Source organism: Cibotium barometz, chromosome 43 (genome assembly GCF_041138505.1).
Source record: "Cibotium barometz isolate CiBa-2024 chromosome 43, ASM4113850v1, whole genome shotgun sequence".
In the NCBI taxonomy this organism is placed as follows: Eukaryota; Viridiplantae; Streptophyta; class Polypodiopsida; order Cyatheales; family Cibotiaceae; genus Cibotium; species Cibotium barometz.
Genome location: NC_141088.1, coordinates 11,396,892 through 11,414,978, shown reverse-complemented (window position 1 = coordinate 11,414,978; position 18,087 = coordinate 11,396,892). Strand labels below are relative to the sequence as shown.

General features: G+C 48.2%; 1 protein-coding gene across 1 annotated transcript in view; it reads left to right on the top strand.

Annotated features, from left to right (window-relative positions):
- Window positions 1-18,087, top strand: part of LOC147613522 (uncharacterized) — a 68,366-nt gene that overhangs the window by 31,807 nt on the left and 18,472 nt on the right. Inside the window, exons 3-4 of the mRNA XM_086781495.1 lie at window positions 868-983; window positions 1,106-1,152. Coding sequence (XP_086637621.1) covers window positions 868-983; window positions 1,106-1,152 — 163 coding nt within the window. The remainder of the gene's footprint in view (window positions 1-867; window positions 984-1,105; window positions 1,153-18,087) is intronic.

Here is an 18,087-nt window from a genome sequence, read left to right as displayed (position 1 = left end):
GGTAGCAATCTTGGCATAAGCCTCGATGAGCTTCAGGAAGAAGCCAATGAAAACCAAAAAAGATTTCATTTGCCTCATTGTCTATGTAATAGGCCACTCAAGAACCTTCTTGACATTTTTTGGTCAATTTGTCTACTATTAACGGAGATGATATGTCCTAGATATAGGAGTTCTTGTTTAAAGAGTCACATTTAGATTCCGTCGCAATGACCCACTGTAGATTAGTGTCATCCAAGAAGAAAAACTTCTCAAGATATGGACGAAACAAATCAATCATCATGAGAAACTGGCAAGAGCATTGGTAAAGCCTAATGGTGAGACCAAAAACTTATAGTGACCATACCACGTCTGAAAGGCAATATTAGGCACTATTCATGCTGAGTAAGATGTGTGTGACACTAGAAGCTCTACCAGGGCTAGTGATCCTCTGCGAAGTCTGTACACACTAAGGCCATCTCTTTGTTCTCTTTTCCTATACTGCTATTTTCATCACAGGTTTGGCAAAATACACCCAAGTACAGTCAATGAAGATGCAATTGAAACTTTCTCCCAGCCAAAGGCCACAACCCATCCCACAGCAGACAAGGCTTTAATTGAGCTAATATGTCCTCAGCAGGCATGTACAGCGGTGTGAGATTCTGTACATATGATCCTTACAATGGCATCAGCCTGCACGTGTATTCTGTACACTTTTGTGCTGGAATATGTAACAAGACATTCTTGCATGATAGCATAATAACAAGATAACAAGACCGGGTTTAAAACTTGCTAGCCACACCCACAAGTTGTGCTGTTGCCTATCACTAAATAATATATATAGTTTCTCACAAAAAAACAAAGTATAATCTCTACTTTCTCAAAATTTAGGATCGCTTTGGGAGAACAGCACTAATTTGGGCAGCAGATTGTGGGCATCATCATATATGTGAATCTCTCATTCGACTGAATGCTAACATAAATACAACAGATTCACACACTGGCAGGTAAAGTTTCTAATCAACAAGTAACTGTAAGCCGTAAAGCTCAGGAAACTTAAAAGTTTACAACTCTAAGAAGCCGTATAATCCAATATGCATGTGACTTGGGGAGTTTTTCTGTATTGCAGATCTGCAATACATTGGGCTGCTAGAACAGGAAGCTTGCCAATTGTCCGTATCCTTTATAAAGTTATTTTTAATTGCATGTCTAGCAGCATTTAATATTTTGGTTGACAAATTTATAAGAAATTTTTTTCTTCTGTAAGGTAACTGTTTTTTGGGACGGAGGAGGTGGAAGGCTGGAGAGATAAAGAGAGAAAGAAAGAAGAAAAATCGTATTAATGTCTGGAAAGGCTCAAAGGGTCTATGAGACCAAAAAGGGATACATGCAATCCATGAGTAACAGATGTCAAAAAAACATGAAAATGAAGAAAACCATTTGCCAAAGGAAACAGGGCGGCCTGCGTAGTACAATGAAATGAGCAAAGCTTATCCTGTACCATCTTCCTCATGAATGGTGTGCAAAGCATTAATGCCCACCTCCTGTGGGGGTGCCTCTCAATGGCGCCAGATTATGTCCTGGATTTGAAGCTGGTATGTGGAGAGATCTTTGAAACGGGGCCTCTAGCTTTCTGGTGGGATTGCGCCCTCTCTCTGATGACTCCGCGTGTGTATGGATCCAAGGGATCGTGAGGTTGGGTGCGTTGTCCATGATCTGTTTGCTCCACTTTGCCCAAACCTTGTCCTCCCCTAGAAGCATGAGTATGACCTCTGCTTGTAGACTCCCACATGTATCCTGATACCTTGGGTAGCCCTCGCTGGGACTTTAGTGTGCATTTGTGTAGAAAATAACATCACACCTGGTGTATGTCTCGGCAAAGCATCCGGGGTCTGACTAGAGTGTCCTATAAAACCCAGGTGGCCATGTGCTTTACATTCATGGTCCCATAGACCCTGTACCCCTATAGTGGGTGCCACCGTGTGATGATAACCTAATCATCTCTATAGACGGCCCATTTCCCAACCTTCCTTGCTTCCATAACTTGGACCATCCCCATTTTCTTATGTTCCACTTGCAATGGGATTAGGTCCTCACCAGCATAGATCTTGGTGGCTTCATAGGGACACTCTTTGTTCAAAAAAGCAGCCAGGACTCTTGGTCCTTGAACTTGAAAAGGACAGGTTCCCTTGTTATGTCTTTCCCCACATTCCATGCATCAGTATATCCTCTAAGAGACTGATGTTTGTTTCCATCAAGTTCTTTTGCATTTTGTCCTTGGCTTCCTGTATCGCTTTGCCCAGGTTGGAGAGAGAGAGAGAGAGAGAAAGAAAGAAAGTTATATTAACATCTACGGGAGACCCCAAGGGCCTATGTGACCAAAAGTAATACAATGGTACCATGGATATACTAAGCCATGGAAAATTGAAAGAAAAAGTAAAATGAAAACATCTGACAGTACATGTGATCAACAGATTATCCTGTGTAGAGTGAGATATGCTGTGATCAGCTAATGACGATATCTGCCTCGGCTAGAACCGATATGATGGTGCAGTGAATGTCAGGTTTCTATGATGGGTGTGTGTCATGTTGGCAGAGAACCTCATGAATTTGTCTCTGTGTGGTGGAGGGACCTGATGCTCTGGGTCGGGAACGTCTGGCTCGCAGAATGGATCGAGCTCTCTTGCTAAGAACTCCTTTGGGGCGTGGAGTTGGAGTGTGGGTATGCGTGGTGGGCTCTGATGTCGTAGTAGAGTAACTGTTATGGGCAGTGGATTCCGATGTGGATGTGTGTACCACAAAGAAATCTGTGATGGCTCTTTGTAAGGTGTCCTATCGGAGCCGGGGCTGTCTCTCAGCATGCTGCCTCAACACTACATCCCTGTGTCATTTGAGCTCCATCAAGTACATGCCCAAGCACCTCTGATCCTCAAACTGTATCACTCGTGTGAGTGGTCCGAATCTCTCTCGGAAGAGGTAGTGGAATCTCCCCTGTATCTCGTAGTAAGCCGGGCAACTGAACATATAATGGGCCTTATCCTCTATTGCTCCTGTGGTGCATACTGTGCATGTCCTCTCCTCATGTGGGATATCCTCAGCTCTGCTAGTCTCTACCTTGAGCTAGCCGATCGTGATATGCATAGCATGTGACATGTGTATCTGTATCTCAAAGAATCCATCCTCTGTAGAACTCACACTTCTTACCAATCTGTGATGACGGAGACACCCATGTCTTGTGTATGTGTAGCCCGAGTAGATCTAACCGGATTATCCGGTTGATCTCTTGTTGATCTCCTGTTGTGAGAGATCAAGGTGGGGGAATCCAGGCTATACTGAAACGGGGGGAGACGGTCCATCTGTATGCCATGTGCATGAAACCACTCGACTACGAGAGAGAGAGAGAGAGAGAGAGAGAGAGAGAGAGAGAGAGATGAAATGATATATTAAGGTCCTCAAAAGGCCAAAATGACCTATGAGACCAAAAAGGTTACAACAATTGGTGGATCTGATACAATGTCTGTGTAAGAAAAGCTAAAACAACTAAACAACTAACTGAAACTGAAACAACAACTATAAGGAAAAGTAAGGTACTAAAACTCCAGCAACAAAGGTAAGCATCATATACATCACTATCCAAAGACGTCTCTCATCGGTCGATGGCGGATATCCTCAATGTCCTCCATGGTGAGTACTCTGATTGGACGTCTCCCATGCCGTGCTAGTATGGTCCTGATCCTCTGTTGTAGTCTCCGTCGGTTTTGGGATGGGCCTCTCATCTTGGGGCTCCTGGACCGCCCTAGCTCTATAGCCCGATCAATCAGTGTACCTCTGGTGCGGCTATACTCTGGGGCTAGCTGCAATGCCTGCTGGCCTGACTGCTCAATCTCTGGTCGAAAGAAGTCTGTAATCTGCCTCTTTAGGTGTCTCTCCCTCTGTGATCCCCTCCCTCTCAAGAGACCCTCTCTATGTCTACGCAGCTCCAGCAAGTATAATCCGAGGCATCTCTGATCCTGGTATCTCATGACTCTAGAAAGTGGTCCGAAACCCTCTCTGAACAAGCAGTGAAAACGGCCTCGTATCTCATAATATACTGGACAGTGACATATGTAATGTAACTTTGTCTCTGGCTCCATCTAGCACAGCTGACAAATCCTGGCCTCAGCTGCTGCTGGTACTCTTCTGAATCTGCCAGTCTCAATCTCTAGCTGGTGTGAGGATGTGCGCATCTGACCAATAGCACACCGTACCCCATGAGAAAGATGAGTATCCGAATCCATTCTCGGCAGGAGCATCTTTGATAACATTTTCTCGTTTTGGGAGGCCGTTGAATGGGCTAAAGCGAGCAATCAGCCCTTAGCCATTTTGCTCTTGGATTTTGAGAAGGCCTATGATAGAGTGGATTGGGACTTTCTTGGGGGTACTCTTAGTCACATGGACTTCTCTCAGAGATGGATCAAGGGAGTTTCATGCATGTATCGTGATGCCCACAGTAGAGTTCTTGCTTGCGGTGATAGAGGAGAGCGGTTTCAGATTTCTTGCTCAGTACGACAGGGCTGCCCATTAGCCCCTTTATTATATATCATAGTTGTTGAGGCCATGAGCATCTTTCTCCGCTCCACTGCTGGTATTTCAGGATTGAGGTTGCCTATTCGTAGTCATGAGGAGTTGGTTGACTCTGAGTTAGCTGATGACACAGCCCTGTTTTTGGAGGCTTCACATATATGCTTATGCTCCTTCCGTGTAGCACTAGAGGAATTCTGTTTGGCAGAGGGGCACTCATTAATTGGCACAAATCTGTTGGTTTTTGGGTTAGTGATTCACCGAGAGTTGATTGGGGTGGAGAGCTTGGTTTTACTTGGATCAGCAGAGGATGTACTGCTAGATATTTGGGATGCCAAGTTAGGATTGATATTTCTCCTGCACAGCAGTTTGCTTTGGTACTTATGAGTATCCGAAAGAAGCTTCTCCATTGGAGCTCCAGGAGATTAGATTTAGCCTCCAGAGCTGTGGTGGCTAATCAGGTTTTGCTTGTCTCAGCTTGGTTTATTGTCTCTTGTTGGTGCTTCTCTCGTGCGTGCATTGGCCAATTGCGGAGATTGATCCGAAATTTTCTCTGGTCGGGCTTGGATGGCATCTCAGACACTCGTGCCAGGGTAGCTTGGCTCACAGTTATTCAGCCCAAAAGAGAGGGGGGCTTGAATATTATCGATCCGGATGTTCAATGCAGGGCGTTGCTTTGCAAACTTGTGGTCAGAGGTTTCCTACCAGGCATTGAGCCTTGGAAGGATTTTTTCTTGTCTCAGATTTCCAGATGTACACCCAGGGTCGGTAGAGACTGGATGCCCAACACACGTTTTTTGTTCACAGAGGCTGATATTAGGGCACCATCTTCCCCTCTTATTGCAGCCATTGTCAGAGCATGGAGACGCATGAGATATTTTTTGCCACAAAGGCTTCCTAGGTCTTTGTACGAGGCTGACCGACAACCGATTATGTGGAACGAGTTCATTAGGGATGAGGCTGGTCGGCCACTTGGTGCATCTCGTTATATGCAATGGTCAGGATGGGAGAGATGCGCATACACAGTTCTTGCTTGGAAGACCTTTAAGAGTCTTCCGGAGGATCGGAGAGTTGCATCCACTCAGCATCTTAGGGGCTCTCGCATTCGTATTGATCAGATTGATGCAGCTATTCCGCATGAGTGGCTTTCTAGGACCTTTCACGGAGACCATCATCCGAGTTGGCTGGGAGTTTTTTCGAGGATAGGCATACCTCTGCAGGTCATTGCTTTGCCAGGCCAGGAGGATACATATTACCTCATGTATTCTATCATGCCTGGTGGGAGATTGAGGAGATGTAGTATGGAGGAGATCATACCAAACACTAGGCTTAGTCCAGTGAGGATTGTTGGTCGCTCGGGGAAGCACTGGTTCATTGACCCTTCTCCTCAGATAGTGACTCATGGCTCTTGGTGTTTGTGGCTATATGGTGGCAGTCCTATCAGATATCTTCAGTGGGATCCAGGAGAGTGGGAGTGGATTGATGCCTTCGATCCTTTGAAAAGCCTTCCTTTTTTCAGTTTCACTGTTCGGAATGCCAGGCTTCTCCTCACTTGACAGATGCATAGGATCCCTACTCTCAGGCCTCATTGGGCGAGCTATGATATTTCTCCAGTGATACAGCGCAGATATTGGCATAGACTTTGGCACTCATACAGAAGGAGCCAGATCTCTCATTTCTTTTGGTTATTCTTACATGGTGGTCTCCCCACCAATCATTGGAGATCAGTTTTCGGTGTAGCACCTTCCTGTCCTAGATGTGCAGGAGATTCTGAGTCCGTACAACATTGTCTATGGGCGTGCAGCATTGCACAACAGATTTGGGGTCCTGTAGCCGAACTTATGTGCAAATTGAGTGGCCGAGCCATGCATGTGACTTGGGGGGCAGTTTCTTAGCTCTCCCAGTCCGCGGTCCGCAACTTTTTTATGAGGGCAGTGGTACAGATTATGTTTTTTTCATTCGTAGAGGTATTGCCCAGCATGGTTTATTGTAGGATGTTCCTCACTCTAATTATACACCCCCTAGACAGAAGATTGACACCACTGGGGAGATTATTGCCAGTATTACAGCATGGCAGATCTGGAGAGCTAGATGCACGGAGGCTATTGAGGGTGTCCATATTTTTGGGTCTTAGTGCATTAGTACTATATGGGGTGATATCATCCACACTCTTATGACTACTTGGGCTTGCATTCAGGGGCCCAGGTCTTACATGGCATCATGATGCTCCTCAGTGGTTGAAATCACCTTACATATTGGGGTGATTCTATTCTCTTCCGGCTTATAGCTGTGATTGTTGTATGTTTTTCTCATACTTAATAGAAGTCTCTTTCTGAAAAAAAAAGAAAAAAGAAAAAGAAAGATGAGTATCCATGTAGCTGGGCCTAATCACAAACCCATCCTCCGTGAGCTGGAGAAGATGATCTCTATAGAAAGCCATCTTCGTACCAAGCTCGTGTGTCGGCTGTATCCATGTCCTCCTAGTGTCAAGCTGAATCAAGTCCTGCCTGATAAGTCTGGTAATCTCTGCCCGTGTGAGCAAGAGGGAGGGTGCATCCAGGGAGTATTGAAATGGAGGTAGGCTGTCCATACTAAAGCCATGCAGTTGGAACCAAGCTGTCGTCTGTGCATACCAACATGATCCGTCTCCCTGTGATGCCAACTGTCGTGAAGAAGACTCCAGGGCTAAGCGAGCATATCTGTCTCTAGGGAGAGCCCAAGTGCTATGTATAAAGGAGACTGATCAAGTGAGTGCCTCTACTACCAATGGGGGGTAGCCATCTCTGCACGGATAATATCAATCTCTGCACGGATAATATCATGTGGTACGGAGGCCTTGGCCCTAATCATCCGGGAAATCATAGAAACCAAGGGCCTCTCCATACATCTCCATCCATCAGTGCTACCAGCTCGGCTGTGGTAATCCACTGAGGGTCCCCATATCTCCACTCCATACAGCATGGCGGAAGTGACCAAAGTGTCAAAGAGCCAGAGCTTTGTTCGAGGTTCCTGAAACTGAACTTGCGAACACATCCTCTCTAGTCTCCCCAATGCTGCATAAGCTCTGGTCAATCTGGTCTTCGTTGCTCTCCTCAAGGAAAATAGTGGGCCACTAAAAACCACACCAAGGTAAGTATATGCATCTGTATACTCCACTGTCTCCTGTAAAGGTGGGTACTGACCTCCTAACCCACTGTGCTGTGGTGTTAAACACCATCACCTTGGTTTTACCAAGGTTAACAGACAATCCACTGTCCTGTGCAAACGTGTGCAATGAATCCAAATGACGCTGCATCCCCTCTGGAGAATCTGATATCAGCACAATATTATCAGCATACAATAACAGCGGAATCCATGTCCCTGCTAGCTGTGCTCCTCTGTCACCCTCTCGCTCTACATAGTCCGAAACCTCATCCACATACATCCCAAATAAGGTGGGAGAAAGAGGACAGCCCTGTTTCACCCCAATAGTGGAATGAACCATCTCAGATATACCGTGAGTAGTATGTACATGCCCCACATGTCACCAATCTGGCTCCCATCCATGTTAAGCAAAAATACTGGCCCCTTCACATGAGACACCGGCCTGGCCTCAAGTGAACGAGACACAAAATCTGGAGATGGACCAAATGAATCTGATATCAGCACAATATTATCAGCATACAATAACAGCGGAATCCATGTCCCTGCTAGCTGTGCTCCTCTGTCACCGTCTCGCTCTACATAGTCCGAAACCTCATCCACATACATCCCAAATAAGGTGGGAGAAAGAGGACAGCCCTGTTTCACCCCAATAGTGGAATGAACCATCTCAGATATACCGTGAGTAGTATGTACATGCCCCACATGTCACCAATTGGCCGACCATTTGGTCCATCTCCAGATTTTGTGTCTCGTTCACTTGAGGCCAGGCCGGTGTCTCATGTGAAGGGGCCAGTATTTTTGCTTAACATGGATGGGAGCCAGATTGGTGCCACCCGTGTGTTAGCAGGATGGTGTCGTATGGACGGGAGCCAGATTGGTGCCACCTGTGTATGACCTGGAATGTGTTCTATCCATGGGATTGTCACGCCATGGAAGGGCCAGTATTTGTGCCGTGTCTTGTCTATGGGACTGTCACTCCATAGGGAGGCTCGTGCCTGGAATTGTGTTTTACCTATGGGACTGTCACTCCATAGGAAGACCAGGATTTATGTTTTACGTCGTGCCATTTTTGTGCCCGACAGATATTTTGTACTTGTTCCATGAACGGGAGATATGTCCATGATACTATTTGCACATGCACTCATGTTTTGCATGTTTGAAACTGTTTTCGCATGACTCGTATTTTTGTGTTTGCCTGCTTGACGTGCCACTTACTGAGCGGGGACGCTTGCTAGTGAGTCGTAAAGTTCGCTCTGTCTTCTGATGAGTTTTGTTGCGTGTGAACAGGTGGCAAGTGTATTGCACTTGTTGGTTTGATAGTTTTATTTCTAACCCTTCATTTTATAAGGTTCTAAGTTCACATTCATTTAAAAGTGGGCACCCATTATGGGCACCCACATATGGGCCAAGGTGGGGAGCCACACTTAACCCTGTGTGTGTGTGGGGGTGGGTGCATGGTCACCTACCCACACCACACCATGAAGCTGGCCGCCCCTATGCAAACGTGGGGAGCTCTAATCTCTACAAAAAGAGAGCGACCACCCCAAGAAATATATACAGCCGACGATCATCTCCCCTGCGCTTTTGCTCTTCACAGGCGGCTGCACATCAGAACTGCTGCGCTGCCGCCTCTTGCAGGCGGCTGTGACTCCATCTCCAGCAGGCTGCGCTGCTCCACCTCCAGCAGGCGGCTGTCCCCTCCAGCAGACGGCTGCCTCTTCTCCACTGCAGCCAGGCGACCATACAGGTTGCGCTGCCTCCTCCAGCAGGCGGCTGCCTCCTCCCCCTCCAGCAGACGGCTGCCTCTTCTCCACTGTAGCTAGGCGACCATACAGGCTGCGCTCCACCTCCAGCAGGTTGCACTCCATCTCCAGCAGGCTGTGTGTCCTCTCCAGCAAGCTGTGCTCTGCAGCCAGGCGGCTCCTCTTCAGATTGGCGGCTGCGCCACATCCCTTTCCTCTCCTGCAGGCAGCTATGCCGCCGCCTCCACCACAGCAGGCGGCTGTGTGCTGCACAGCAGGTGGTGGTACTCCTTTGCAGGCAGTTGCGCCTCCTTTCCATAGGCGGCATCTCCCTTTCTCAGGTGGCTACACCTTTTCCCCAGACAGCTACTCCCCATCCTCCTCGACAGGCTGCTGTGTCTTGGTGTCTACCACTAGTAGCTGCACACAGACACCTCGGGTATTGGTCTTCCATCTTCGAGCTACAAGTAAGTGAATTCAGATTTAAGTAAAGAACTTTGTTGTAAATCTGATAAAGGATTCTCTCTACGGCTAACACCCGTTTGGTGCCGGGTAGTCCAAGCATTTGGAGAACCACGGTCCAAAGGTGCCGAGATCGGGAGAGCCAGGCATTAGTACGGGAGCGCCTGTTTGTGCGTGGTCCTGGAACACCAGTGGGGCGCTCTCTGCGGAGTCCAGTGAAGGCACAGGACCGTAGAGACTGGACCACTCAAGTGGTCGCTCTCCTTCGAACGTCTACTTCGAGCCTCTTGTTTGGTACTGTGTTCATTTGTACATGGACATCATCTGGTTCATTGAACCCATGGAGCATTGTATTTGTTATAAATACTCCCAATAATATATCATATATTGAGGGGGGGGGTCGGCTCGTTCGGGCCCCAGTGCTGGTGTCCATCTATCAACATTTCATTTCATTTCAATTTTCCGGTGAGAGTCTAGATATGCCCATATCCCTAACATCAAGCTCCCTCAACATCTCCTCTGAGGTATCATAAAATACTGTCTGGTTATGGGTGGTCCTGGCATTGAAGTCCCCCAGGAGAATGATGTCACCATCCCTGGAGAACTCCCAAATGTCATCATCCAAAATAGAAAAGGGAGACTGCCCGCTAGGTGATGCATACACTGATGTACTAGGAGCAAAATAGCATATAGCAATGTAGAGATATCTGCCCGTCTCTGCCCTTAGTCTAACCCACATGTACCTAGCCTGCTCATCTTTGCGGACTATATGTATCAGTGGTTGTAGCTTCTCTCTAAACAATACTACCACTCCTCCTGAGCCCCGTCCTCTATGCTCTGAACGAGTCTCCTGTCTACAAGCTGTTTCCCATCAACATGTGGCATGGACTGTCCAGGAGCCTGATGCGTCTCATAGTAGAAGATGATGTCCCTTCCAGTGAAACTATCCTCAAAAGCCCCTACATCAAGGCGTAGAGATCCATTACAATTCCAAGTAGCAACTTTGAGTGTAGTCCCATAGGTCTCGCGCTGTCATGAAGAGCGCCTCTCCATAATCACCACTCTACCATCTCTATAGAAGGCCACTTTCCCTTTCTCTCGGGCTGCCCTTATCTTGGGCATAACTTCTTTCATGTGGGCAAGTTGCGAGAGTGTGAGGTCATCTCCAAGAAATATTCCCGTCTTCTTGAGTGTAGGACATCTCTTCAAGAAGTCCTATTTCGCTTCCATGGAGGGGAAACGAATGATAAGTGCTCTCTCCTTAGAAGATTCGCCACTACCTTCTCTCTTCTTTCCCACTCTCCATGCCTTTCTGTGCGTGGCTTCAATGCCCATCATAGAGAAGAGCTCCTCGGTTTCCCCTTCCGCATCATCACGGTCTTTTAGACCGGACACTCGTACATGTAAGGCCCGGGTCTTCCTCCTTTGCTCCTCTTTAAGGGTCATGTTGATGATGGTGGGAGTGGGGATGGGTGGCGATTCTTTACCTTTCCCTTTCTTGGCGACCTCGATCCATTTCTCCGCCTCATCCATCTTCTTTTGTGTCTTTGTGATCACCTCCACCCATGAAGATGTCTTCTCTTTATGTTGCTCCTCCTCCTCTCGAATGATCCTCATTTGTTCCTTGATGGTATTCAGCTCTTCAATAAAGAAGGGCTGAAATTTTCCATCCTCAAGCTTGCCTTTTGAAGTGGCTTCCAACTCCTTTTTGAGGGTTGAGATTTCAGCCGCTTGACTTTTAGCATGCAATTTGGCCTCCACTAGTTCCTCCTTTAAGGCTGAAATCTCAGCCTCTTGCTTGGATGTTCTCTCTTCAAGCTCTTGGATTTTGTCAAATCCCTTCTCGAGTTTGGAGAGGCGGTTTATGATTGCAGTAACGGAAGAGTCGACCATCTTCTTGTTTTCTTTGATAATTGTGCTGAGCTTGTCCTCCACCTTCACGAGCTCCTCTTTAACTCCGGTCTTGGCCATGACTTTTTGCAGAACTTCCCACAGCCAATGGACTGAAAATTAATCCATGACACCTGCGCGCAGCGCGAAACAGCAGTAGCAGGGAGAGAGGGGGGGGTTCAAGCCATGTAGGGAAAAGAGAGAGAGAGAAGAGATTCCGTAGAGAGAGAGTTATGTTGCTGCCTTGGGGGCCTGAGGAAGGGTGGGTGCGAATACGGGGGCGGTGGGACAAGATGCGGGCGAACAGCGAAGAGAGAGAGAGAGAGAGAGAGAGAGAGAGAGAGAGAGAGAGAGAGAGAGAGGGGGGGGGGCGGAAGCAAACAAAGGGAGAGGGGGGGGGGGGGGGGGGGGGGGGGCGGCGAGCAGGGGCTAACATCGAGGGGGGGCAGAGGGACGGGCCAGCCCAGGCGGGACAGAGGCGGGCGGACAGCGAAGGAAGAGAGAGAGAGAGAGAGAGAGAGAGAGAGAGAGAGAGGGGGGGGGGCGGCGAAAGTGAACAAAGGGAGAGAGGGGGAGGGGGGCGGGGGTGTCAAGCAAGGGTGAACAGCGAGAGGGGGCAGAGGGACGGGCCAGCCCAGGTGGGACAGAGACGGGCAGACAGAGGAGAGAGAGAGAGAGAGAGAGAGAGAGAGAGAGAGAGTACCATATGATGGTGGAAGATAGGTGCTGGATCACTGAGAAGGCTTATAGGGTATGTAACATCAAGAAAAGTCGGGCCTGGTGGAAGGAAGTAATCTTACAGGGCTGGTGGTCTAAGATTCCATATCAAGGGAAGGTGTTCCTATGGCGTATGCTAGTTGGAGGCCTACCATTGGGGGACCAGTTGTGAAAGCGGTGGATTGCTAATTGTGTGTTTTGTACTCCATGCTTGGAAACATGCCCGCATCTTTTCATTTCATGTCCGGTGGAAAAGAAGGTGTGGAATTTTCTTTCTCGCGTATGGATTCTGTTGACAGATGGCAAGATTTGGAATGGGTCGTATAACCCAGAACATTCAGTTTTCTTTTATTTTTTTAGGTGGACAGGTTTGTGGCATATCTGGTTAACTAGGAATGCCTTCATATTTGATGCAAAAGTTGGTATTACAGTTCACATAGGTCGTATAAAAGGGCTACTATTGTGGCAAGTCTCTTTCTTGTGGTCAACTTATTTGGTGGAGAATGACACGGCTATATATTGGATGAGGGTACTCCGAGCTACACTTGTGGTTCGGAGTAATTAGTGAGGAAAAGCTAGTACATCACCTGGTAGCCATGTGGCCATTTGTAAAGTAATTTTTGGTAATATATCTTCTATTACGAAAAAAAGAGAGAGAGATTAAGCATCTACTAAAGACTCAATCGGTCGATGAGACCAAAGTGATATCTCATCATGAAACAAAAACTATCTCATTGGAGTGATACAAAAATGTCCATGGAATACAAGGAAGAGGAGCTTCAAGCATGGGGCTAATGAGTATGGCCGAGAGGTCTCCCTCAGCTACGTCACATGGAAAGGTAGCTTGATGGCGGTGGAGCATGTCTTGGATTTGGAGCTGATGAGTGGATCATGGTTGTCGTTTGGAGGCCGTGGGCGCCGGGCACATTGGAGTGCGCATGCCTAGTCCAAGGTAACTCCTCTCAGGCGAGGTGGGTCGGCAATAGGAGGTAGTGGGTCCATGGGATTATTGTGCGGGTGTTCTCCTCTTGTGTCCAGAAGAAGTTGGTGATGGTTGGTTGACGAGGGAGGGGGTGGGGTGGCTAGTGTTGAGATATCGAGCTCAAGTAGTACTACGGACATTGATGACTAGCCTAGTTGATAGCTTCCGCACTTCTGACACTGGCATGGTTGGTGAGATTATTGTTGGTATGCTGTCAATGGACGACAGGCTGTGTGATAACCACTTTGGAGTACCAAAGTTATGGTTTAAACTTCAGTTATAGCGCTAGCTTATATAGTCGGGTTCACACTATGGAGACTGGACCGACCATTGTATGTTATAGTAGGAAAGTACTTTCCCTTGTAGTATGTACTCTTATCTCTTTATGTTAATGGTTGTAGAGAAGAGAAGAAGATAGAAGAAAAATCAGCTTGCAAGGAACTCAAGCTGCTCTCTCTTTCCCGCATTCTTTTATGGTATCAGAGCTCCTGTTCGTGAGAGCTAAGGAGACAAGCGAGAGGTAAGAACGAGACAAGCGAGGAAGCGGTACATGGGTAAGGGTATTTTCATCTCTCTCTCTTTGATTTTGGAGCGACACCTTCGGTAGTTGTGAGAGCTGCAGGCAAACAGGGAAGTCATTGTCTCAGATTGAGACATCTCTTGGGTGAAAAAAGAAGACTATGGTGTGTGCAACTAACATGGTGTGTGCAACTAACATAGCTAACTGAATTTTTTGTACGTTTCGGCGCGATTTGGATGCGTTTTGGGCTCCATTTCAGCTTTGCAAGTTTTCTATAGTCACTCTGTGAAGTATTGATTTTGATTGTATATGCCCAATTTCTGGTTCGATGCAAAGTTACAACAGAAATTTGGTTGCAGGAGGGCAGTCTATGCAGAGAATCCAAGTGTTGCAGGTGTTGGCGGATGTATGTGTATGTGATTGGTTCACCTGGAGTGGCATTATAACAGGTTTATAGTACCGCTGTTGAAGATAGTAAATTTGCTGCAAGTGCAGTGTCTTTTTGCAAGAACTATTTGGTAAGTTGTTGCAAGTAAAGATGTCTGACAGTCTATCACAGATTGTGAGTGAGAAGCTAGACAAGAATAACTTCTAGGCATGGAAGTTCAGGATGACCAATTTCCTTATAGGAAAAGGATATTGGGAGTTCATCACAGGTGAGCCAGAGATTGCTGAAGAAAATCAGCAAGTGCAAGCATATAAAGCATGGCATGAAAAATCCGGAAAGGTGTTGTATTGGTTGTCTATCAGTGTGACAGATTCTATGACTGTGCATATATAAGATGCACAAACACCTAAGGAGGCTTGGGACACCTGTACAGCACAAATACCCAAGCTCGAAGGATGCAACTAAAGCAGGAACTGCAGAATGTGATTTGAGGAAAGCTGAGTATAAAATGATTACTCAGTGAAGGTTAAAGAGCTTGCAGATGTCCTTGCTTCTATGGGATCACCAATAGATGATGATAATATGGTGTCTGTGACTTTGAATGGTCTTGGCAAAGGTTACAGCCAGTTTCAGACCTCCATTGGAGTTTGAGAGAACTTTTCTGATTTTTAGGAATCAATCGCTCCTCATCCGTGAGGAGATGAATAGTAGGGGAGGTTCATTCTCTGGAAATTCAAATGAGGAGGCCTTCTATTCAGATATAGGTAGAGGCAGAGGGAGATTATCATCTAGAGGCCGAGGTGGAGGCCGTTTTGGAAACAGAAATCATGGGCAGCAATAACATTAGGATTCAAATGTACAAACAGGTGGAAGAGGCCACTCTAGAGATAGGGGAAGCCAGAAAGACCGAGGTGGTTGGCAAAGAAATCAAAGTGCAAATAATATAGAGTATTAATACTTGTGGCAAACCAGGGCACATGGCAAAGGACTGCTATAAAAAGCAGAATGATATTAAAAGTGGGAAGTTGCAACAAGGTAACCATGCATCATCAAGTAAATAGGGTGGTGATGATAGAAGTGAGTAGCAGTTTGTGATGCAGCATATGCTCAGTTCCACAAACACGAGATGTGTCAAGATTTAGAGATGTTTGGTATATGGATTTTGGCATCTCTATGAGTGGTTCAGAGACATGCAGAAAATGGAAAAACTAGGTTATGTAGAAACAAGTGATGATACTGGGCATCCCATCACACATTGTCTATGCAAGATGGCAAAATGAAGTACTTGGCATTTGTACTTCATTTCTTCCCTCCCTCCCTCCCCCGCCCCTCTTGCCTTCTTCTCCACCCCCTCTTCGGCCATCCTACCCCAGTTCTTCCCTCCCCACCTCGTGTTTGTACGTCACCTTTTCCCCTCTCTATGCCGCCTTTCCCCCTCTCTCTGCGCTTGCCTTGCCCCTCCCATTTCCCCCCTCTTCTCTGTGCTGCCCCCCCTTCCCCCTTTTTCTACCTCTTTGCCCCTTGTCCGCCCCCTCGCCCTCCCCCCTCCCTCTTTTGCCTTGTCTCCCGCCGTTTCTCTCTTCTCTCCCGTTTTCACCCCCCCCTCCCCCCTCCCCCCTTCTTCCCGGATCCCCACCTCCCCTTCTTCACAACTTTTTTCCTGTTTCTCCTTCCTCTCCCTCTTCCCGCAAGTAGTTTTTTCTGATTCTTCAAGGGGTTTTCTTTTCGACAAGTCTCGGCCTTTTTTTGGTCTTCACCCCCAGGAGGACTCCATGGCAGCCACTCTGTCAACCTAGACTGAGGCCGCCGTTAATTGCTTATCTTTTTCCGAAGCGGACCTTCAGATCCTCGCTGTGACTGTTGCACCATTAGAGGCCTCCACCCTGGTTTGCAAAATTGTTGGTAGCCGCCCTGCGCTCGGACAACTCAGAGATCTTTTACAAGTGAGCCTCATTGGTGAGCTTGCAAAGATTACAGACATTCATCCTTTGGGGTGTAGCTACTAGCAGGTGGAGTTTGACTCGCCAGCGGCGTCAGACCGAGTCATGCACCTGAGCCCCCTTGCATTGCGTACGGCCCAGACCTTCTTTGCACGGTGGCAGCACGGCTTTGACCTTACATCCGACCCTTTGGTTGGCATGTTGGGCTTCCTAGTGACAGTTTGCTTCCCAGGCATTAGGAAGGAATACCTTTCTCTTCTCTTGGTGATTGGTGGTGCCATTGGGAGAGTGATGGAATCTCCCCCCGCTGCTGCCTCGGCCCTCGCACGAGGAGCCGGGATTCCATCCCTTCGCATCTGTGTTGCCTCGCCAGATTCAGTGCATCATGTTATATCCATTCCATGCCTTCGGGGCGACCCCATCATTCAGTGAGTGGAGTATTAAAGCCTTCCAAGCCAACGCTTCATTTGTAGGCAGATGGAACATCTAGCCAGAGCCTGCCCTCGGCGTCAGTCCAGGAGACCGCCTCGTGTGGTCCCCCCTCATTTCCCGTTCAGATCCTCACTAGGGAGTAGAGAGAGAGGCAGGTTCTCAGGCAGCGGAGCACCAGGTCCCGACCGCGGACGACCTAGTTGTTGGAGAGTGGTGGCCGTTGACCTGCGCACGGGGCCGTTAGCCAACCACCACAGCTGAGCGCCGCCGCCACGTGCGCCAAGCTGGCAGAGTACAGGAGATTTCGGTTCTGTCAGAGAACCGTTTTGAGCATTTATCACGTTGGCGATGGGCCCCTTTAGTCACGGAGCGGGCCCCTTCGGTTTGGCAGCCGATTCCCCGTCGTGATTTCTCCCCCGGCTCTTAGTGTCTAGTGAGGTCGGTAGACCCCACTGAGCCCCTGACGAGCCTCTCCCACCAGCCTTCCTCTCTGATGGATCTTTCCCAGCCACGCCCCTCTCTGCCCCTCTGCCCCCCTCCACTTCCTCCCCCGCCTCCTCCTCCATCCTCGTCCCCCCCAACTCTTCCTGCAATAGTTCCTTCCGTCCCGTCGTCCTCATCCGAGCCCGCCCTCCCCCTCCCTCCGCCTCTCCAGAGCACTCCCATCGACCCTAGTAGCCCTCGACCCAGAGCAGAGGCAGCCAACGAGTTTTGTTTGCCGCCTGATTCACCGCCACTTCCCTGGTGAGGGCTCTCCTGCCAGAGTCCCCAAGTGCGCACCCCCCCCCCACAGGATCTTGGGGCAACTTGTGGATTATAGTTTCTTGCGATGTCTTCGGGCAGAAGGGAGAGATATTTTTGAGGAGATAGTAGCCCCTATTCGGATATGTGTGGTTTTTCACCACTCTACACCAGAGAATGGCGTGATGATCTTCTCTTTCCCTTGAGTGCAGCCCCAAGGATAGAGTGGAACTTGGAGTCGGTGGTGGCTGCCGCCATCTAGGGACAGGCAGTTGAACTCTCCCATCATCTACACAACCTTCGCATCACCGATGTACTCACCCATCTATGGCCATTGACGCTCAAGCCATAGAGACCAGGATGGGGAGATGGTGGCCTCCAGCCTGGAGGTACTGCCTTTTGTGTTCATGCATATTTCAGTCGCAATACCTCTCCCCCCTTCTTACAGGTACCTCCATGGTGATCGATGGAGTTCGGAGTATGCATACTCTCGCGCTCAGATAGAGTGGCGTTAAATGGAGGACATGATCTGTGCCCACTTGGCGCGCCTTCGTCCTAGGACGGATTGTGATTATTCCCCGTCTAAACCCTCG